Source organism: Sorex fumeus, unplaced genomic scaffold (assembly GCF_029834395.1).
Source record: "Sorex fumeus unplaced genomic scaffold, SorFum_2.1 ptg000026l, whole genome shotgun sequence".
NCBI lineage: Eukaryota > Metazoa > Chordata > Mammalia > Eulipotyphla > Soricidae > Sorex > Sorex fumeus.
The window spans coordinates 13,949,699-13,973,178 of record NW_026606083.1 but is presented as its reverse complement, the minus strand read 5'-3'; the positions used below and the strand labels follow the sequence as shown (position 1 = coordinate 13,973,178).

The 23,480-nt window shown below is 44.2% G+C and overlaps 1 protein-coding gene across 1 annotated transcript in view; it reads left to right on the top strand.

The window, feature by feature from the left end:
• Nucleotides 1–23,480, top strand: part of CUBN (cubilin) — a 277,528-nt gene that overhangs the window by 65,856 nt on the left and 188,192 nt on the right. The window contains exons 23-27 of the mRNA XM_056114630.1: nucleotides 9,332–9,527; nucleotides 11,522–11,682; nucleotides 11,958–12,139; nucleotides 13,286–13,442; nucleotides 13,686–13,870. Of these exons, the coding sequence (XP_055970605.1) occupies nucleotides 9,332–9,527; nucleotides 11,522–11,682; nucleotides 11,958–12,139; nucleotides 13,286–13,442; nucleotides 13,686–13,870 (881 nt within the window). The remainder of the gene's footprint in view (nucleotides 1–9,331; nucleotides 9,528–11,521; nucleotides 11,683–11,957; nucleotides 12,140–13,285; nucleotides 13,443–13,685; nucleotides 13,871–23,480) is intronic.

The following is a 23,480-nucleotide window of genomic DNA, read 5'->3' as shown; positions in this document are numbered from 1 at the left end:
CTTTCTGAAAGATTTCTTTTCAGATCAGCTACCCACGAAACTTCTTGCAGGTGCTTTGTCATCATCTGCAGTAGTTCAACTTTTGTGCCTCGGTCACTGGACTCTTGGCATCTCTGCAGTCCTGAGAGTGCAAGAATCATGCACCTTCTTGTCCTGTCAGCCTCAGTCGAGGAGACTCTTTATTATCCACCTCAAGCACTTGGGAAATTGAATCTGCAACTTCAGTAGGTCATATTTGGCAGTAGACCTCTTTGCTGGTCTTAGTTCAGGTGTTTGGCATCCAATGACCGGAATTGGCTTCCGACAAATTGTAGCGTGCACACAATTTTTCATCCCTCTGTGGTTTGATCTGCTTCATAGACTTGGTCCACAAACCACCCTGAATAGTAGATGAGGGTTTGCAGCAAGTCGCCTGAACTCTCTGGGCCACTGTTTTCTCATCTGTAAAATTAAGGGATTGCACTGGATGATCTTTGAGATGTTTTTGGGCTCTAATCAACGATGAACCCAAGTTTAATTTGCTGCATGAATAAACAAGCTGTATCTTAGATAACATACAAGGCAGGAGGGGCCTCCCGAGAACATCATGGCAATCTTGGTAGAGATATTCAAAATGAGACATCGCGGCACTGAACCAAATGGGCTGTCCTTAGCCTGCCAGCTGCGGCCAGCTCCGGCACAGGTTAGAAACCCTGGCAGGAACAGTGTTTGAGTTCAGTTTTCATGAAGAAATCATTTATAGGACTGGGGGAGTGATGGCTTAGGGGTCCAAAGAAGAAAAAAAACTAGAAGGAAAAGAGTTTTCAGTGAGATACAATACAGGTGGAAGAGGCTGAGAAGAAGGAAAGACGTGAGCTGTGGAGAAGAGGAAGCTGATTTTAAAAAAAAGGAAATACAAACAAGGGCGAGAGAGGAGAGAGAAGGGGGGATGAGGTGGCCAACCCCAAACCTTCCAACTCCCCTCTATGGCGGGATAGGGCTGAAGTCACAGAGGAGAGTGGAGAGCGCATTCCGCTCTAGCCCTGCCCAGCCATTGCCACGTTTTGCTGGATGGAGCCACGGGTCTGCCTAGCGCCGTCCTGTATTCTAGATAGGGACCCCTGGATCACATGTGGGACCGTCTGGCATCTCTAACAGATCAAACTGGAGCCTCAGCAACCCTCAGAAAAAGCCAAGAGGGCTGCTTCTGTGTTGACAGGGGTTTCCTCAGGATGGCTGGGCGGCACTGGGCCCCGAAGACTGATGCGGGGTCGGCTTGGTGACAGCCAGGTGGGGACTCCCCCTCCAGGCAGCCAGGGCCCTAGTGAGCTGGCCACTCAGAAATGGAGGGGTGGCTTGGACAGCTGTTTACATTGTTATTTCTCACATAGTCTGCCCCCTCTCGTACACACACACACACACACACACACACATACACCCCTCAGAGGTATGACTAAGGATGAGTTTGTGTCGCAGAGGTGCTTTGCCTCAGTTTCTCTGTCAGAACCAATTAGGGCTAATGTCACCTTCTCATCTGTAATTGGTGACCGTGGGGTCATGGTGTTAGCCCTGAGATTGGTGCTTAGCAGGAAACTTATCAGCTTGGACCTCTCCCCCCAACCTCCCTCCCATCCTTGTTTCACCCCCTCCCCCACCCCCACTGCTGTTTTTGCCCCACCAGATATGCCTGAGAAAACAGAAACCCGCACCACTCAAAAAAAAAAAAACCCAAGAAGCAAAGATTATTCTGGATTCTGGAGAGAACCATGAGCATATCCTAGTCACTGACTAGGGACCATGTTTCACACATTTGAATTTTGAGCCAAGGGCTGCTGTGCCTTCAATCCTGGCACTGGGACACCAGTGGTGCTGCATGGCACATCAGACACTTCTCGGAGATGTCAGGGGAGCGAAGACAGCTGTGCCAAGGGGCTGGCACTGGACTGGTTGGGTGTGTTGGTATCAGATTCCCTCACAGACTCCCGCCTGCAGAACAAGAGCTGTGCTAATCATCTCTCTGGTGTCCTCAGTTCTATTAATCATCTTGAATTCATTTTCCTGCTATGAGATATTCAGATATCATGTGTCTCCACCCTGCCACCCAGAAACGTATTTTAATAGATAAATACATTCAACTTTTAGACATGTACTTTTTAAATTAAAAAAAAATTTTTTTAATGAATCACTGTGAGATACAGATACAGACTTACAAACTTTCGTGATTACATTTCAGTTATACAGTGATCGAGTACCCATCCCTCCACCAGTGCCCATTCTCTACCATCAATGTTCCCAGTATCCTTCCCGCCACCCCCACCTCATCCTTCCATCCTACCTCTGTGGCAGGCACATTCCCTCTTACTCTTTCTCTCTCCTGTTGGGTGTTATGGTTTGCAATACTGGTACTAAGTGGCCATCATGTTTGGTCCATGGCCTACTTTCAGCATGCATCTCCCATCCTGAGCGAGCCCTCCTAGCATCATTCACTTAGTGGTCCCTTCTCTATCCCAGTTATCTTTTCCTTTTTGACGCTCAATATTTTTGTTGTTGTTGTTGTTGTTGTTGTTTATGGGGTCTGGAGCAATAGAACAGCAGGTGGGGAGTTTGCCTTGTACGTGGCCGACCTGGGAGATCCTGGCAAGCTACTAATAGTATCTCGCCCACACAGCAATGCCTGGCAAGCTACCATTGACGTATTTGATATGCCAAAAACAGTAACAAGTGTCAGAATTTGTTGTGAGATGTTACTGGTGCCCGCTTGAGCAATTGGTGAACAGTGGGAGAACAGGGCAGTGCTACAGTTGTTTATGGAGCTAGAAGTGTCCTAGCACATCCCAATTCGGGTCTATTAGCTTTCATGGAACTTATTTCTAAGTTCTAATAAAAACGCTAAATAAAACACTTAATGATATTACTAATCTCTGACTCATCTTCATTTTAAATGGAAAAATATGAGGCTAGAGCAATAGTCCAGCAGGTAGAGTGTTTGCCTTGTACACAGTGAATCCGGGTTCAATCCTTGGCATCCCAGGTGGTCCCTGACCACTGCCAGGAGTAATTCCTGAGTGCAGCACCAGAAGTAACCCCTGAGCAACACCAGGTGTGACCCTCCCTCAAAAAAAAAAGGGGACAATTACTGCAGAGAGAATCCAGGGATTAGTAAAGAGCTCGGCATTTGGAAAGGAAAGACTTCAATATTTTATCTTCACCATGTTTGAATCCAGTGGTTTCCAGAACGGAGACCCCAAGAGCTCAAATTGCTCACTGGCATCTCTCTAACATGTGAGAGTTGCCAGTGGAATGGACAGGGGGACTTCATACAGTTGGGATAGAGGAAGGAGATATTAGAAGAGGAAATTAGGTCATAGCTGGGAAGCCTCGTGGCATTGCTGGGCTAGAATGTAATCACTGCTCTGAGGAGTGACTCAGGGTTAGTGCTTTGCATATTGGAGCCTGGCTTGGCTTCTCCTCCCCCAATGTGGGGAAGCAGTGGGTTCCCTAATTGCTATTCTGGGGTCTGTCCCCGAGAACCTTTGGATGTGACACCCCAGAAAAATAAAGTCACCAATGTTCAAATTCAATTTTACAACAGCTGCTATAGTGAGTCAGTTCTCATCCCGTTCCTGTGGCGAGGAGAGTCACCTGCCGGGAGGAGAGGAACCCTTGGCAGCAAATCGCAGTGAAATGGGAGGTTTGAGCTCTGGAGGCTTCTGCCCTGAAGGAGAAAAGGAATCTGCCATTTTTCTCTTCCCTTGACTCTTCCCTTGCACAATGTTAAACCAAATACACCAGGGGAAGTAGCTGAGGTTGTTTGGTTTGGCTGCTTGTCACTTCCTAGAGTCTGGGTTCCTATGGACGCGTGCAGACCTAAAGTCTCCGGGTGATTTCAGAAAGCATCACCCACCATTGGAGCCTCCTGGAATGAGGTCAGCCCATGAAGTCAGCCATAAGCTGCGCTGGGCAGAGGGAGGCAGGAGGCAGCTTCTCCACCTTGGTCGTGTCTCAAGGAGGATCTTGTGCCCTCCACTCATCCTCAGACTCTCCTGGATTGGCCACTCATGTCCTGTGGGACAAATATCCATGCAGTGTGGTCAGAGAGGGGATCTGTGCTTCTGTCTGTCCCTGAGCTAATGAGCTGGATGCCACACTGCAGAGAACCATCTCAAGATGCTCAGTGGACACAGATCTATTGTGTTCTGTGATTTTTGTCCTGGCTCATAGAGAATATCTATTCCTCTTCTTTCTTTCTTTCTTTCTTTCTTTCTTTCTTTCTTTCTTTCTTTCTTTCTTTCTTCCTTCCTTCCTTCCTTCCTTTCTTCCTTCTTTCTTTCTTTCTTTCATATTGAATCACTGTGACATACAGTTACAAAGCTTTCATGTTTGAGTTTCAGTCATACAATGATCAAACACCATCCCTCCACCAGTGCATGTTTTCCACCACCAATAGCTCCAAATATCCCCCCACCCCCGCCAAGCCAACCCTCCCCCTACCTCTATGGCAGACAATTTCCCTCATTCTACTTATGGGCATTACGGTTTGCAATACAGATACTGAAACGCATCACATTTGGTCCTTTATCTACTTTCAGCATGCATCTCCCATCCCAAACAATCCCTCCAACCATCATTGACTTAGTGATCCCTTCTCTATTCCAGCTGCCTTCTTTCCCAGCTCATGAGGCAGGCTTCCAACTGTGAAGTGATATTTCTGGCCCTTGTGTCTACTGTCCTTGGGTGTCAGCCTCATATTGTGTTATTTTATATTCCACAAAAGAGTGCAGTCATTCTATGTCTATCCCTCTCTTTCTGACTCATTTCAGTTAGCATGATGCTCTCCATGACCATCCACTTATAAGCATTCATTTTCTTTCTTACATTTTTCTTACAGTACAAAAGACATGTGGTCTTTGATCTTCAAAGAGGTACTTTTCCATTGCAAGTTCAATGGAATATAATGGATGGAAGAAATGTATTTTTCTTCTTTATCTCCTTGTAAATATTTCAGACCAGAAGAAAGGGCAGACAGAATGCTTTGGATATGAATTTTCCTTTGGCAATATGATTTAAGCAAAATGTTTTAATATTATTATAATAAAAATTATGTTTAAATATTCTTTTATGAGAATATATTTTACTTTAATTATTTGTACCTTATTGCAAAGCATAAGAGGAAATTAAATTCTGGCATTAAAATTTCTCAGTAATAATATTGCCCTGGATGAGCCATTTATACCCTCAAAGAAAGAAAATATAAACATTGTAAGTTTAACTGTTAGGTTGGAGAAGTTCCTGGCCTTTCCTGAAAGAGAGCCAGAGGACCCTATTCCATTCTCATAAAACTGTCACACTGTCACTATCCTCCCATTGCTCATCGATTTGCTCAAGCGGGCCCAGTAGCATCTTCACTGTGAGACTTGTTGTTACTATGTTTGGCATATCAAATATGTCACGGGTAGCTTACCGGCTTTGCCATGCAGTCAGAATACTCTCAGTAGCTTGCTGGGCTCTCCGAGAGGGACAGAGAAATTGAACCCGGGTTGGTCAGGCTGGCAGTGCGCAAGGCAAACGCCCTACCCCTGTGCTATCACTCTAGCCCATCCATTATTTGATTTTTATAGAACTATACATTTTATTACTAAATATTCTGTTATTTCATATTTACAGCAGGTATAGTTCAAAATATTTTATGTCTCAGTTCTCATTTGATCTTTATTGCATAAATAGCTGAGCTATTCACTGGAGTTCTCCAAAAATCCTTCACCTGTGCTTTCACAGAACAATTAAGGTGTGAGTCAGCCAGGTTTGTATATCATCATTCCTCATTCCATAAGAAAAGAATCATCTACAGCTTTTTTGTTGTTGCTGACGTGTGGAGGTTTGAATCACACCCAGCAGTGTTCAGGGTTTACTCCTGGCTCCGTGCTCTGGGATCCCTCCAGACAGTGCTCAGGGAGCCGAGGTGTTGCCGGGAATTGAATAGTACTGTCTCTCTGGCCCCAAGTCTCCTTTGAACACAGGCTTATCTGTGTGTTGTGGGGGAAGATTACTGCCCACGTGCGTTTGGGCCTGCTCCTGACTCAATCCTATCATACTGTCCTGTCTCTATGACAGCAGTCGCCCATATTACTTAATATTAGCTCATTCTATTGGATGTCAAAAATCAGGAAGAAAATGTCCTCGATATTTTCAAAATTGTTTTGGCTGTCCTTGGTCCATAAACTATCTGTTCCCACAGACATTTTAGAATCAGTCAAGGATCTCAGCCAACTCAGGAGAGAGGACAGAAAGGGCAGGAGAAGATGAGGTGAGAAAATGACAGAGGAAGAATGGAATGGGAAAGAAAGTGGACTGAGAGTGTATGCTTGTCCTTCTCCCCACCCCGGCCCTTGCTTTCAGTTCATTATGTAATTTCCCCAGTTTTACTGAGTTATAATTAGATGACCATTATTTAAGTTTAAGGCGTACAAGTGTGTTGGTTTGATGCATTTATATATTGCGAAGTTATTACCATCATAACATTGGCTATTTCCTCTGTTCTGATAATAGCAGCCATTTGTTTTTCCTTGTGACAGTATTTAAGATCTTCTCTATTAGCAGTGCTCAAATATAGGATACAATATTATTAACTATGATGTCTATGCTGTGCATGAGAGCCCAGAACTTGTCTTAAGTAACTAAAGTTTGTATCTTTGCCCCAGTATGCCTCTATTTCTTCCACCACCCGCCTCTGTCCAGCAGAGTAGTTAAATTTTAACAAATATTTGTTAGAAGTAATCTTGACCAGGTACTATGGTAGTTATAGTTATTCATGAACTAGTTCCTATTCATATTTCTCAGCCTTCTAAAGGAAATATACTCACATAAATGAAATGGCAGTAAAATATGTTTGAGTAAAAATTGCTATTTGCATAAAGCTTTATTGAGCACCAAAAAATTAATTTAGCTTGATTGGGAAAGGTTTCATGGTAGTAATTCATGGAGGATCTGATATGTGAATAAGGAAGAATTTAAAGGCTTAGTTGGACAAGGTTTGGGGGCTGTCAATGTCGGCATTTTCAGACAAAGTGAACAAAGTGAAGATCGTTGGAATATACCAGGGTCTGTGCTTTGATATGTACCAGTCACAGAAGTGTGATGTGTAAATCAGAATTTCAGTAGGAATAAATAAACAACAATTAATGGCACCAGAAGCATCTTTTGCATATGGGCAAGGCACAGGGAAATTACTCTCATTAGTTGTCTTAAAATTATCAGTAGTTAGATTTTGCTGCACCAGAACCTGGTTCTGGTTATCATTATCTTCAGGCTGATTGCAAGTTGCATTCCCGCGGGGTCCTACAATCGTCTCCCCACTTTGGGGGCAGAGTAAGAAAACAACAAACAGATCTCTCTATGGACATGGGGCATGAACATCATCAGTGATTTGCTCCAGATATTTGATTGACTGGCCTAGGCATCGTGTAATAGCATAGCCAATAAGTCTGACAGTATTCAGCATAGAGAGGCTGGCTTGCCATTTTCATTTAATTTCCATTTGATCCATGAATTTTTATGTTAGTAATACTCATTATATGGTTCATATATTTATTTAATATAAAACCTCTACTCCATCTCTTTATCTTCTCTCTTTATCTTCTTCCTTTATTTCCTTCCTTCCTTCCTTCCTTCCTTCCTTCCTTCCTCCCTCCCTCCCTCCCTCCCTCCCTTCCTCCCTTCTTTCTTTTTCCCCCTTGAAGAATGATCTTGCTGGATTATAGAAAATTATAGAAATGCATATGAAATTTATTGTTGAAGCTAGCTATCATGGTAGATTCCTTTAATTTAAAACGGGCTTGACTGTTTACTGTTAGAATAGGATGCATCAAATCTTTTTGATGCATGCCTGGTATTCCAATATCTGTACACAGGGAGTAGAGCCTGTGTGATATATTCTGTGCATCTTTGTAACTTTCAGTACCAATGATTCCCCTTTTCTGTGTACAGAAGCCATTGGGAAATCTCTAGCAAAAAAATATAATAGTCTATTCCCCACCCAAAGCTTGTAGATGGAGAGCTATCTATTCCTAGGCTCTAAATTTGTGTTATTACTACATAGTAAAAGTAAAGTAAAGGCCCTCCCGTTGATCATCGATTTGCTCGAGCGGGCCCAGTAACGTCTCCATTGGAGACTTTGTTGTTACTGTGTCTGGCATATCGAAGTAACCTGTTATTACTACATATAATTGAAGATATATTAAAATTCATTGAAACTGTATTTTCTCTGGAAAACATTACAGATTTGAAGGGCATAGGAGAGTGGGCAGGCTTGTTAGTAAGCAGAGAGTTTGAAGAACTGAATGGAAGAAGATTCTTAAAGTAGAACAGTCATTATTTATTAGGATGCGAAATTATCCAGGTACTATCAATATTTTATGTGACTGATCAAACTTTTGCTCACAGTTTACACCCAGATTTTCTTACATATTTTATTCTACTTCAAGATACAATAAGTGAATTATTTAAATAATGACATATTACCATTTATTGAGAATGTACCTCATGCCAAGCCCCGTAATTGCATTGACTCTGACCCTTTTACATCTATATGCAAAGATAGCTTCAGTTTCTTTTTTAGATCTGTGGCTCAGAAGTGAAGCAAGTTACCCAAATTTGCATGACTTGTCAATATTTGAGCTGGATCTTGAATTCAAATGAGGATCCATCAGTCACAATCACACAAATTCCCCGTCCCATTTGTGCCCCCTTTATTCTTCACACTATAGTCAAGGTGTCTCACTTCTCAACAATGCTTGATTTAGTAAAAACCATTTTTGTTTGTTTGGGGGATATGTCTGGCAGTGCTCAAAGCTGGCTCTGTGCTCAGGGATCACTCCTGGAGGTGCTTGGGGGACCATATTAGGGTGTTGGGGGCTCAAATCTAGTCAGCCATGGGCAAGGCGAGTGCCCTGCCTTTGTTCTATCTCTCTGGATCCATGAAACTGTATTCAAAGGCAGGTTGTGAAAAGAAGAAAAGATCTGAAAGATCTGACAAAAAATACGTCTTCGTCTCTTCAATGACTTCTATACTCGGGCCAAATTTATAATGTTTATGTAATTCACATGGATAATACATCTAAGAACTAAAACAATATGATATATTTCTGACAATTATGTATAATTACTACTAGTAATTGTTTTGTTTCTGAAATTTCAAAAACCCTGTTTTAAAGTGAACTGATACTTTGAACATTCCAGCAAGACTTACTGAAAATTGAGCCTACTGAAAGAATGAACGAAGTGGGCATTGGTGAATGCCTTAGAAGTATAGCATAATGTTTTCTATCTCTCTCAATTGGTCTCTTTCCTTCCACAGTGTGCTTGGAAGACTATACAGCTGAAACTGGCGAGTTCACATCTCCAAACTACCCTTATGAGTACCCCCCCAACTGGAAATGCATTTATAGGATCACAGTAGAAACCAACCAGCAGATAGCTCTACACTTCAACAAAAATTTCTCCTTAGAGAACGCCTATAATGGAAAGTGTATAGCCGATTTTGTGGAAATCAGGTAAGCACGTTTGCGTGTTCACCCTCCTTTAAATGACTTTCATTTATGATCTATTCTGGGAAGGCTAAGGGCAGAACAAGGAGGGCAGAGGAAATGTGTCTGTGACGCTTCCTCTTTGTCATTTAGAGACTCATTCAGAGCCTGACGTAGCAGATGCAAAGAAGAAAATTGCATAAAACATGGTGGGCTTTCAAAAGCAACTTATTGGGAACATCTGAAAATAAACTCTAGACTTTATCTAGGCAGATGTCTGAATGTTCGGAAATTAGCTTACACGCACAAACACAAACTCTCACACACATATTTATAAGTCATTTAAATGTTAGCTTATTTACTGTCTATCTAATTATATCTGGAAAATGATGGTAGGATATTCAGGTACCTTTTTTGTTCAAATAATATGTTTGGTGTAGATATCATTCTCATTTTAGTGAAAGGTAATTTTCTTTGAGTCCTCTGAAAGAAAAATAAAGGAAAATTAATTACACATACCCATTGGGATGCTATATTTAAAAAGTTATATTTTCAGTAAAAATAAGTTAACCTACATACCCCAAGAATTGTACTGAGCTAAATTAGGCTAATCCTTTTGGTGTGCCGTGTCAACATTTTCACTTGTCACTTCAAAAGGCTGCAATTTTATTTATTTTACAGTAAATTTTATTCTATGATGTGAAATAAGTTATTAAAATCATAAATAAAATATCATGCTATGTTAGCAGTTTTCTTAATTTGCAGCAATTATTGAACTTTAGTGATAAGTAAACAAATCATTTTTATAGGCTTGAGAAAGCTGTGGATTATAAATTGGGTTTAAGATCGCAGAAATTCTTGGAGGAAGATTATTTAAAAATATTTTCTAAGTATTTCAAACATGATCTATTAAATTTCAAACATACTCGCTTCTTCTTTGTTTGGTTGGTGTGGGTGCTAAGGATTAAGCTGAGAGCCTCACACATTTGAGGGTGAGTGCCCTGTCTACATCCCTAGTCTACTGGGCTACGTCCCTGGCTCTAAATTTGGACATTTTTTAAATTTGAAGGAAGATATTGTTTCTTTGTAAGATTAATCAACAATGCTGAAATTGTTAATAATAATGGTTTCATTCCATATTTTCTGATGCCTTAGACAGATGTTTTGAAAGATAGAAAATTAAATATTTTGGGCTGGAGAGATAGTGCAGTGGGTAGTGTAATTGCCTTGTAGGTTCGATCTTCAGCATTCCCTGTGGTCCCCTGTGCACCTCCAGGTGTGATTCCTGAGTGCAGAGCCAGGAGTAACCCCAGGCATTGCACCAAAACAAACAAACAACAAGAAGAAAAACAAACAAAAAGAAAATGAAATACTTTCAGTTTGCAGCTGGTGATATAAAATGATACACCATTTATAAAGAATAACTCCATTGATTAAATTTATTAAATTATTAATATTATTGTTTTGGTTTTGGAGCCACCAGACTATGCTCAGTGATTGCTCCTGACTTTGTGCTCAGGGATTGCTCCTGGAGGGGCTTGTGGACCATATGGGTTGCTGGGGTTTGAACGCGAGTTGGCTTTGTGGAAGTCTAGTGCCCTGCCCATTGTACTGTCTTTCCTGATTAAATTATTAAAATGCTATCAAATAAAGTAAAAAATTGAAAACTTGAGAGCCAAAAAGATGACTCAAAGGGCTGGAGCATTTGCTTTGCATGTGAAGGCTCCTGGTTCCATCCCCAGCACCACATGGTCCTCCAAGCCCCTTCTAGTGTGATCCCTGAGCCCTGTAAACCAGCCGTAACTCCAGACACATACACACACACACACACACACACACACACACACACACACACACACACTAAACGAAACCAAAATATCAAAACCTTAAACTTGTGTTTTAGATGATTTTTGCGAGAAGCTGACAAAAGATGTTCAGTTGCCAACCCCAAAGATCCAAGAGTGTGAAATGTTTGTATGGCAACATTATTAGTCACTTAAGGAATGTCTCCCTTGTCACAGAGATGGGGGCTACGAAAGCTCACCTTCCCTGGGGAAGTTCTGTGGCTCTGAGCCTCCCCCCAGCATCCTGTCTCACAGTAACAAGCTCTGGATAGAATTCAGGAGCGACTCCGTGGGAAACTTCATGGGGTTCTTGGCCTCCTGGGACAGCGCTCTCACAGGTAAAGGATCTCCCAGCACAGCGTGCCCGCCACTCTCTGTCATAAACTCCAGCTTTGCAAGGAGTCCTGAATTCCCAGCCCTGCTTTCTAAAAGGGCAGGTTTGGGAGAGGATCCTGAGAGAGCTCAAATCCAGCGAGTCACAGAGCTAAGGGGAACAACGAAAGGCCTTGAGGGGAGTGAGAATTCTGGGCGCGCTGCTCCGGGGTGATGTGACTGTGCCTTGTGGCTTGCTTGCAGTGTAGTGACCCCTGTCCCCTGCTCTTGTATCCTGTAGGTTGTGGGGGGAACCTCACCACCCCCACTGGCACCTTCACTTCTCCCAACTACCCGCTGCCTTACTACCACGGCTCCGAGTGCTACTGGCGGCTGCAGGCCAGCCATGGAAGCCCCTTCCTGCTGGAGTTCGAGGCCTTCCACCTGGAGGAACATCCCAACTGCTCCTTGGATTACCTGGCTGTGGGTGCCCGAGGCCCACTGTACCCTTCACTGCTCCCCTCTCCCCAACACAGAATGCAGGCCTTTCTCTCTCTGACGTTCATCAAAGGGGAAGGACCCACATTAAAAAATATTTTAAAACGAGGGGCCAGAGCGATAGTCAAGTGTGTAGGGTGCTTGCATTGTATGCGGCTGCCGATGTTCAACAACCCCTGTCATCTCGTGCGATTTTCTGAACCCCGCCAGGAGCGATACCTGAGCACAGAGTCAGGAGGAAGTCCTGAGCACAATGGGTGTGGCCCCCAAACAGAAATATGTGGAAATGTCATCAGAACAAAATTGGATGAAAATGGCCATCAAACTACAGCCCGTTGCAAGTCTCTTGGTTCAATAAGTCTATAATAATGTAAAATCAAGAGTCACAGTTTCTGGAAATTTCTGGAAAGGCATTATGAAATTTATCCTAACTCTTGCCTACATAATACCCCTTTGTGCTTTAAACAATAACAATTTTAGAGTACCGCTTTAGTGAATTAGAGAATACCACTGGTTCCTTCCAACTAGGTGTTTTTGTAGTACCAGCAGTTCACTAAATGTTTAAAAAACACATCTAAATAAGGTATATCAGTGTATCACAAATTATGAACTGTGAAATCAGAAAGCCAAAAAAACTACCATGTCAGCCATGGCCTCAGAAATAGGTATTTGTCTTTCTTATTCAATCTGCAGATTTGGCCCTGAGTTTTCACTCTTTCCACAACGAATATCTGGACCCAGATGGCACAAGCTCATGAGTTATGTTTGTAGGCATTTAATATCATTTTAAAAGATCTGTAAATGCAGAACTATTCCTTTGTTATAGACTATATATTTCCCCTACTTCTTCAGAGTTAGAGTCCTTTAGGTCAGTATTTCTCTCCCTTTTTCTGACTGTGACCCTATTTTTTCTTCCTGTTCCCTCTGCCCAACCCCTTGTCCTTCCAGTTGGCTTCTAGCCCTATGTCATAAACACCCCCCCTCCCCCTCCAATTTATGTCATTTTCACTTGTGGCCCGCTCAGAACTTGCTGGGTGCTCATCAGGGTTGGCATGGCCCTCAGTTGAGAAGTGCTGCTTTACCTGATGTTTATACCCACGATTAACTGACCTTTGTGATGTTTTATTAAAGGTGTATGACGGCCCGAGCATCAACTCTCATCAGCTTGCCAAGCTCTGCGGGACTGAGAAGCCACCTCCCATCCGTTCAAGCGGAGACAGCATGTACTTAAAACTGAGGACAGATGAGGGCCAGCAAGGGGGCGGCTTCCTGGCTCACTACCGGCAGAGTGAGTGTGACCCCCAGTTGCGGGGTGCCAAGGGGAAAACAGACTGAAGGCTAACCATGGGTGGTGGGGGAGGGGCGGGGAGGGAGAGGAAAGAGAATTGGTTCGGGAGCAAACATGCTGAGCCTGAGTCTGTGTCTTTCTAATCCGATGGGTTTTTAGGGAAGATCTCACATGCCATGCGTTTTTGAACACTTATGGTCTGTTGGATGGTGCTTAGCAATAATTGTGTCTGATCTTTCCCAGCCTGTGAGGACGTGGTGATTGTGAATCGAACTTACGGCATCCTGGAGAGTATCAATTACCCCAATCCCTATGCCTCCGGGCGCTGCAGCTGGACCATTCAAGCCCCAGCAGGCAACACTGTGAATTACACATTTTTAGGGTTTGAATTGGAAAAACACATCAACTGTTCCATGGACTACTTAGAGGTAGGTATTCTTTTTTTTTTTTTTCAGTTTTTTTTTAGTGAAACACCATGAGGTACAGTTGTAGACTTACAGATTTTTGTGCTTGGGTTTCAGTTATACTATGATCGAGTACCCATCCCTCCACCAGTGCCCATTCTCCACCATTTACGTTTTTTTTTTTTTAATTTTTGTTAGTGAAACACCATGAGGTATAGTTGTAGATTTACAAATTTTTGTGCTTGGGTTAGGTATTCTTAACCTAAATAAATCACTGCACTTTCAGATCAATGTAGACTAGTCAAGGTAAAAGGCATTTTACAACCAAATCCAACCTCCTGCCATGCCCATCTCTGAAGTTCCTTGGCTGTTTGGACAGGTACGGACCTCATGGCTTACCCTTTGTCATCCTCCTATTAAGCATCCTTTTCCCACTGAACTGTAGACACTGGTAACTGTGTGGTGAGATTCCTTGTAAATTCTGAAAGGGATTACCTTGTATCATTTAAACAGTGCAGGAGCAGAGCTTCTGTTTGGGGTTGGGTGGGATCGGGTTTGGGTTTTCACTGTAATTAAAGTTAGCTGTTGGATTTGGATTAGAATTTGAGCTAGGGTTTGGGTTAGATTTTGTTAGGACTAAGGTTAGGGCTAGGACTGGGCTGGAGCAATAGCACAACGTGGTAGGGCGTTTGCCTTGCGCGAAGCCGGGTTCGATTCCTCTGCCCCTCTCGGAGAGCCCGGCAAGCTACCAAGAGTATCTTGCCTGCATGGCAAAGCCTGGCAAGCTATGACATATTCAATATTCCAAACTCAGTAACAGCAACTCGTGACATATTCAATATTCCAAACACAGTAACAGCAAGTCTCAAAATGGAGACATTACTGGGCCCGCTTGAGCAAATCAATGAACAACGGGAGGACAGTGCTACAGCGCTACAAGGTTAGGGCTAAGGTGAGGTTTAGCCCTGAGGATGATGCTCAGGGCTAGGGATGGAATTTGCATCAGCGTTATCCTGAGGGTCAATGTCTGGATTCAGTTGATCTAAGTTTATTTTTTGCTAGTGGTGGAGGGAGCACTCTCGAGTGGGAGTTAGGAAGTTCAGTAGCTCTTCTTGTGGTTCTTGGCAACCAGACAAGGGGTTCAGGGCAAGAACCTGAGGTTATAGCAGCACTCAGGTCCTGTGGTGCCAGGGTACCCAGACATCCGGTGGGGAGTGGGGCCCCAGGGTGCACCTGATGGTACTGATGATGAGGCCATCCAGGGCTATACCAATGGCACTAATCAGAGGGCTTTCAGGGCCAAGCCAGTAGAGCATGGGGACCTCCAGGGCTGTTCCCAGCAATGCTTAGGTGTATAATCAAAAAATAAATTTCGAAAAGCCCCAGCTTGCCGCCTGTGTTCAGTGGTCTCATGCTGCTTCCTCCACCCTGGGATGGCAGATGGCTATGGGTGGATAAAGGAGGAAAAAAGGGTCAGGCTGGTTGGTCTCAATTGCAGTTTATTCCAATCTCCTTCCTATTCTCTGATTTTTCCTTCTGCTTCTGTCTCTCCTCTTCGATCTTACAGTCTTAATTAAATCCCAAATCATGAGGGGTTGGAGTAATAATTACATGTAGGTGTGATTGTGCAATAAACAGAGGTAAATTACTTCCCTCAGGGGAAGCTTCTTCTAGGACAAATTCTCATTCAGTTAGACAACCCTTCCAAGAGTGAAATTCCATCTATGGGTGTGTTTTTCCTTTCCTAGTCCAATAAACATACATTCATAATATTAGTCATTTTGTATGGACACAGTAAGAGATACATTAAACTTATAGGATTGCTCTCCTGGGGCCATCTCGCTATAGATCTCAGACTACACTGCTCAGGCCAGATTAGTCTTTCTAGTAGGGTCCTAATCTCTTAGTTACTTTTTGGATCATGACAGAATTTATCCATGACCATGCTCTTAACATATAGTTAAGTATTGTGGTGCCTTGGCCTGGCCCATTTCGATGCCAGGTTAGCTCACAGCTTGCCCTGGGTCCACTAAGTCCCTCGTCGGGACCCTGCTTTTGGGGTGCTAGGAACTAAGGGCAACTAAGGCTTAAGTTTAGAAAGTAGATGCCCAGGAGTGAATATTATTTGGAGTCAATTAACTGCCAAGTTTCAAAAGCATAATATTAACTGTCTTCCTGTGTCCATACAGAAAGTACATTGCTTTAAAGTAAATTATGCAAAAGACAAAAGGAGAGGAGAAAGGCAATATTTCACTCATGAATACAAGTCAAGTTTCCTTAGAAGTATATGACCTTACAAGTTAACAGAGTCTGATTAGGGGGAAAAGGTGATAGACCGGTTGGAAAAGAGAACACAGAGAAGAGGTTACAGATAAGCAAAGGAATGGGAGTGACTCAGGAGCACTGTGATGGGTGTAACCGATAAACCTAAGCTCCCTGTGGCAAGGGAGAAAGGACAAACCAGTGTTAAACCTAAAATGTTTAAAGCTATATTCCAGCACTGGGACACCATATGCTGCCAGGAATCAAATCTAGGCCAAGTGCATGTCGGGCATATCCCCTAACTATTTCCTTATAGTACTATTTCCTGATAGTTCGATTGAGGTTGCTTGAGGTTACCATGTCTTTATCCAACGGCATGTTTCATTTTTCAAATCAAAGGAAAGAATACCTTTTGTACAGACTCTGAATGACTGCATGGATGCTAGGGATGTGTTTATGAAGCACCATTTTAGGGAGTCAAAAGCTTACTTTTTATTTAGAAATGCATGGTATTATAGAAATAGTAGCCACTACGGCTACCCAGGAGAAAACTAGCATTCAAAAAAAAATATGACGTGGTAGAAAACAAGCAAACCTACCAACATGAGCTTCCCAATGGTGTCCACTCTCCTTAACCGTGGGCTCCCCTACATCCTGATCACTGGAAGCTGCTTGCCTTCTCTGCACATGGGAAGACCTAGTCCCTTCTTTAGAAAATAGAGAAAAGCAACTTTCGAAGCCCCCTGCGTACTTCCCAAACAAGGTCATTCTGTTTTCACCAGTTATGATTATGTAACTGGCAAAATGACTCACTCGTGTCCTTCTAGAGCGGGAGCTCTAGGGAGTGGAGAGCTGTCTCTCAGTAACTTAATGACCTGATGAGAGAATTGGAACTTTATGCCTCTTGAGTGACAGTTGCTGGCCTTCTGTAAAGGCCACAAGCCTATGGATAGCTTTTTTTCCCTTAATGAATCACTGTGAGATATAGTTATGGACTTACAAACTTTCGTGATTACATTTCAGTCATACAGTGATCAAGTACCCATCCCTCCACTTCTGGAAATATATCCCGGAGGTACAAAAAAATACAGGAGAAATAACATCTGCACTTGTTTATTGCAGCACTATTTACAATAGCTGGAATCTGGAAAAAACCAAAAGGCCCAAGAACAGAAGACTTGTTAAAGAAACTTTGCTTCATCTCCACAATGGAATACTATGCAGCTAATAGGAAAGATGAAATCATGACATTTGCATATAAGTGGATAGACATGGAGAGTATCATGCTAAGTGAAAGAGGTCACAGAGACAGGGACAGATATGAACAGCTTTTAATTGTTCAGAGAGAACCGAACTGCAAACCAGCCCCATAGTGACCACAGTTCTGTCACAAGTAGCACACGCCATAAGTAGCAGCCCCAGTTCTTGCTTGGGCCACAGTCTTCCAGGAGTCACTGCAGTGATCTGATTCAGCCCAAAGTAGGAAACTGCAGAGAGGAGGAAGCTTTTGAACTGGGCCCAAGGGAAGGCTTTGGGGAAGAACAGGGTGGAAAGGAAATGAAGCATTTATAAGGGCCAGACCCTACCTCTGACTTGAGGGAATGGTGCTGTGAATTTTTGTCGGATCAATGCGGATTTGAAATCTGTCAAACAGAAAGCACTTGTTCCAATGATGGCAGAACCGTTCTTTAGAGGCCCTTGCAGATAATTTTACGGACATGCTATCATTCTGGTGCAACATAGATAATAAAAGCAGGAAAAATAAAATGCAGAATGGGATCCAAAAGTTCTGCAAGGCTGTCCAAAGAAAGATGGTTGCCAAAGGAGGAGATCTTTTCCATTTCTGTGAACCCAGGGGTGGGACCAGAGAAATAATGACAATGGCTGATCTCTCATGGAAATTCAAAGCACATGACAACCATTTAAGGAAAGAAAAGCCACACACACACACACACACACACACACACACACACACACACACACACACCTACTTTCCATGATTTTAATAACTTCCAACAGAAAAGATGTTTTTTTTTTTTCCAAATGACTTAGCCAAGTTCCCACTGAGTGACAAGCACTTTAGCAAGACCTTAGTTAGAATGAATAAAACTGGAAATCCTGAAAGGATATGGCAAGGGCTTGGTCACACAGTGTGCCCAGCTTTGCCGAGAGGTGCGGGTTGGTCAAGATCCCACTTCGAAACAAATCCCTCCTTTATTATGTTGGCCTTTGGGCAAAACAAAATGATTCAGATGTGGAAATCAAATACTCAGTGGGAGGAAGGAGCAAATGCTGAAAGGGGCACAGCGATTATCCATGTGCTGTGGGAAATGAAGAATTCTTTCTGTATTCCACAACTTGCTCTCATGTTTTAATTTTTAAAGAGCTACTTTGGGGGGTTTCTGCTGGGGGCTGGGTTTGCAATCAGGGTTGCTCAGGAGGTCAGATTGTATTCGGGATCAAATCTAGGAATTCACACTGAATCACTTGATCCTGTGTGTGTGGGGAGGGGCATACTCAGCAGTGCTGGGCGTTGCTCTCAGAGATGCTTAGGGATCATGCAGTGGGAGGGATCGAAGCTTCTAGAATCTTCCAGCATTGAAGCTTCCGGCACTTTATTAGCCTGGGCTAGAGACCACCTAATAGCCCACCTCTACCAAAGCTCTCTCTTGAGAATTCTCGAACATTTTAATGGGGCCCTTATGACATAGACCGGAGGGTCAGTGTGTGGGTAGGGTGCTTGCCTTGCACACAGCATACACAGGTTTTTGATCCTTGGCATCCGATATGGTCTCCCCCAAGCCCTGCCAGGAGTGATCCCTGAGCACAGAGCCAGGAGCCAGCCTTGAGGACCGCTGTGTTCTTAAAACCAAATCTGAAACCATAGCATCTGCCTTGGAGGGCTATCCGTGCAATGTGAGAGGCCTTGTTTTTTCATTCTGGTAGGTGAATACTGTGCTTTGCCTCCCCAGGGCCTGGTCAGGGTGTTAATATTGATCTCTTGGTCTGAGGAATGTTAGGGGTACTTTCATGCTCATATTCTAGTTATGGATTTCTTTTCCCTTTCCTGTTTGGGAACCTCTGCCATTCCCATGTCCACTGTGTTCTTCCATTCGTCCTCTGCCTCCCGCCACCCACTCAGGGCAAGTTCAAGTTCTGCTTGCTAATGATGTCTGCCCAACACACATTCCTCCCCCTTCTATAAGATCCATCTCATCTCTTGCCACTTCCTCTTCCTGACATCACCTGGTTTGCCAGATTGGACTGTTCTCAGCACATACTGTGGCTGCAAGGATTAGAATGTAACCTGACTTCCACCCAGCTCCAATCTGTACAGAAATAACCGGGCATACTCATGAGCGGGGGATGGAGGGGTGGGAAGGGTTGGGGGGGTGGAGAAGGCAGCAGGAATATAGAAGGGATCACTAAGAAAATGAAGGTGGAGAGATCGGGCAGGATGGGAGATGTGTGCTGAAAGTAGATAAAGGACCAAACGTGATAACCTCTCAGTATCTGTATTGCAAACCATAATGCCCAAAAGTAGAGAGAGAGAGTATGGGGGAAATTGTCTTCCATGGAGGCAGTGGGAAGGTGGGAAAGGGGGGTATACTGGGGAGATTGGTGGTGGGGAATGTGCACTGGTAGAGGGATGGGTGCTTGATCATTGTGTGGTTGTAACTCAAACACAAAAGGGGCCGGAGTGATAGCACAGTTGGTAGGGCATTTGCCTTGCACTTGACAGACCCGGGTTTGATCCCCAACATCCCATATGGTCCCTTGAGCACTGTCATGAGTAATTCCTGAGTACAAAGCCAGGAATAACCCCTGTGCATCACCAGGTGTGACCTAAAACAAAACAAAACAAAAAAGCACAAAACTTGTAACTTTATCTTACGGTAATTCAATAAAAAAAATTTTTTTTTTAAAAACCGAGGCATTTAATGACTGTATTAATTTGGGGGTTGAGGGGGAGCGACATCTGGAGGTGGTCTAGCTCTATTCCTGAATATGTTTTCAGGGTCACATCTGGGGGTGCCCAGGTGATGGTATGCAGTGTTGGGAATTGAACCTGGGTAGAAAGCATGCCAGGCAAGCATCTGAGCCCCTGTACTATCTCTCCAGTTTGATAACTGGGCATTTTATTTAAATTTTTTTCAATTGAATCACAGTGAGATACAGTTACAAGGTTGTTCATGATTGGGTTTCAGTTATATAATGTTCCAACACCTGTTCCTTCCTTCACCCATGTATATTTCCCACCAGCAATGGCCCCAGATACCCTACTACCTCCTTCCCCCTCACCTCTTGTTAGGCACTTTTCTTCTCTCTCTCTGTCTCTGTTTCATCTGTCTGTCTCTCTGTCTCTGTCTCTCTCTCTTTCTCTGCTTTTGGGCATTACAGTTTGCAGTACAGAAGCTGAAAGGTTATTACATATATCCCTTCACCCACTTTCAACACTCATTTTCTGTCCAGTGATCATTTCTTTATTTTTTTTTCTTTTTGGGTCACACCCAGTGGTGCACAGGGGTTACTCTTGGCTCATGCATGCAGGAATTACTCCTGGCGGTGCTTGGGGGACCATATGGGATGCTGGGAATTGAACCTGGGTCGGCTGCGTGCAAAGCAAATGCCCTACCCACTGTGCTATCACTCCAGCCCCCTGAGTGATCATTTCTAACTATTATTGTCTTACCGGTCCCTTCTCTATCCTAACTACCCTTTGCCCCACACACACTTGTGGCAAGCTGCCAGCCATTGACCAGTCTTCCTGGCCCCTGTTTTTCCTGGCCTTAACCGGGCATTTCAAACAGGGGCTCTCAGAGAGTCAGAGGAGGGAGCAGCTGGAAGGGTCGGGCAGTGTGTGCAAGGCGGCCTGTGTCAGTGGGAGTGAGTGAGGGTTCTCCGCTTCTGTAGGGCCAGACGTCAGGGCCTGTCCTTCCTGGGGCCACATCCCAGAGCAGTGGGTCTGAAAGAGTCTGAGAAAAAGATTCCCGAGCTGTGGGAGATGTGGAGTCACGTCTTCTCCCTTCTCAGTCATTTAAAATTTTCACTCTAGAATTTCTATAAAGCAGAACCTACAGTGAAGACTTTGGTGGGGTCCATGGAGCTGGGACAAACGCCGGGCACACGTGCGCTGTACTCTGGAGCCCCTGGCGCCATCCCCAGCACCACTGGTCCTTCCACTGAGTGCTGCCCCCAACAAAAGCACGACAGCAGTAGCAGTAGATGAGCCCTGGGACTTTAGCAGAGCATGCACAAGATGACGACTATTCAATTAGATAAATCTAAATTTAGACAAGTTCGTGGGGGGAAATGTTCATTTTTTTTACTGTTTATGTGGAAAACCCTTTTTCTTTTCTCAGTAATTATAGTGCCTTCAAATGGACGCGCTTCTGTTTTAAGCCCCAATTATGCCATTAAACGGCCTAAAAGAGCTTGAGTCGTTGCCAGTTAGTTGCCAGTAACACAGATTGGGTGCTAAGCCACATGCCAGGAACTTGTACTGAGGGCAGGGAAGATTCCCCAGGCCTGAGGCCTTGTTTACAGACTGTGCCTAGAAGAGGCGTTAAGATAATCCACACCCTGGACCAAAATACCAGACGTGTTCCAGAAGTGGTCATTAGCGTGACCCGTACCGTCTTGGAGGGAAGGTGGCTGTCATTTGGCCTTTCTGTATGCAGCCTTCCTCCAGTTTCTCAGCTTCATCATAGCCTGGTCTACCCGAAATGCTGCCTGCACCACCCCTGATACATCCCTGATGAGGGGTCGCTTTCCGCCCCAGCCCCCACCCCCCAGAGCCTGTTCAGTTGCTCCCACAGCACTTTCATCCACGTTTGTTCCCTGCCCCCCAAGCATTTGGCTCTGGGAAGGATTTGGATTTCCTCTGCCTTTTGAAATACGCCGTGTCTCTCCCCTAAGCCAGGCGTGGAAAGATGCTTGTATTTGCGGCAGACAGCTCTGATGGTCACTTGGCGGCCTAACAGACTCTGCTCGGGTCCCAAGAACAATAATCCCCACGTCCAAATGTTGTCATCTGAACATCCTCCACAGTTGGAAACAACCCCACACTCGACTCTCTTGTTCTCCGGGGATTCGCCGGAATAAGAATGGTCCAAGCTGTCTCTTCTGTTGACTGGCTACCGGGGAAAGAGGAAGCTAGCAACAGGCAAAGGGCAGCTCCCCGAGTGCTCATTCACAAGCAGATGGCGGCCCGGTGCCTCTGCGGCCCCTTGCATGTGCCATCTGGCTGAGTGGTTTCTGTTCCTGTTCATTCAAACTTGGCACTCAAGAGATGAGGAGTCCCGAGTTCGAGTCCAAAGCCAGGTCCTACCACTTCCTAGCCATGTGAGATGAAGTCTGTGACGTAACTGGAGGTAGCTAGAGGACCCCATCTCAGAAAGGGGGATAGTGTAGTGTCCAGGAGCTTACAGACAGCGAAGAGCTAGCACAGTCTGGGTTGTAGCTAAACATCAACAGTACTTGCTGTGGACACCAAGTCTGTTGAAAATGTGGCCCTCGGCTGGGTGCACACAGAGAAGGCTCTGGCCAGGGCACACTCAGATGTTTAGGCCGAGGTGCAATAAGGACTCGTTTCTGTCACCTTCCACTTCTTTCCTCTGGCTGGACTTGCAGCCTGCACCTCTCTCCATTGATGCATTTGGACTCATTTCACAAGGGTAAGTGATCACTGATAAAGAGGATGCTTGAGCCCACTCCTGTGAATCTGTATTTTAAAAATATGCAGTGAAGAGAAAGCTGCTTCCATTGAGCTGGGGCCATCGGCATCATCGTTTCTTGTTCATACAGATAACAAGGCGTTGGTCATAGCCTAACTGTGAGGCGAATGTACAGTGCAGTACAGAATGTACAGTGCAGTACAGAATGTACAGTGCAGTACAGAAACTCCTAGTCACACACAGTCTTAGTGTAAACAACTTCTAGTTGTTTGGGTTTTGGGTTTTATTTATTTGTTTTAAAAAAATAATAATTACCAAAGCACTGTAGCTCTGTCCTCCCATTGTTCATTGATTTGCTCAAGTGGGCACCAGTAAAGTCTCCATTGTGAGACTTGTTGTTACTGTGTTTGGCATATCGAATGCGCTATGGGGAGCTTGCCAGGCTCTGCTGTGTGGGCTAGATGCGCTCGGTAGCTTGCCAGGCTCTCCGAGAGGGACAGAGGAATCAAACCTGGGCTGGACCGGGTCAGCCACGTGCAAGGCAAACAACGCTATCTGCTGTGCTATTGCTCCAGTCCAATTACTAAAGAAGGAAACAGAAAATTCTTCCCAAGTAAGTTGATACATTTCAAAGTGCTGAATTGCTAAATTTCTATATGCTCCATTTATAGAATGCGAAATGGAGAAAGCAGAAA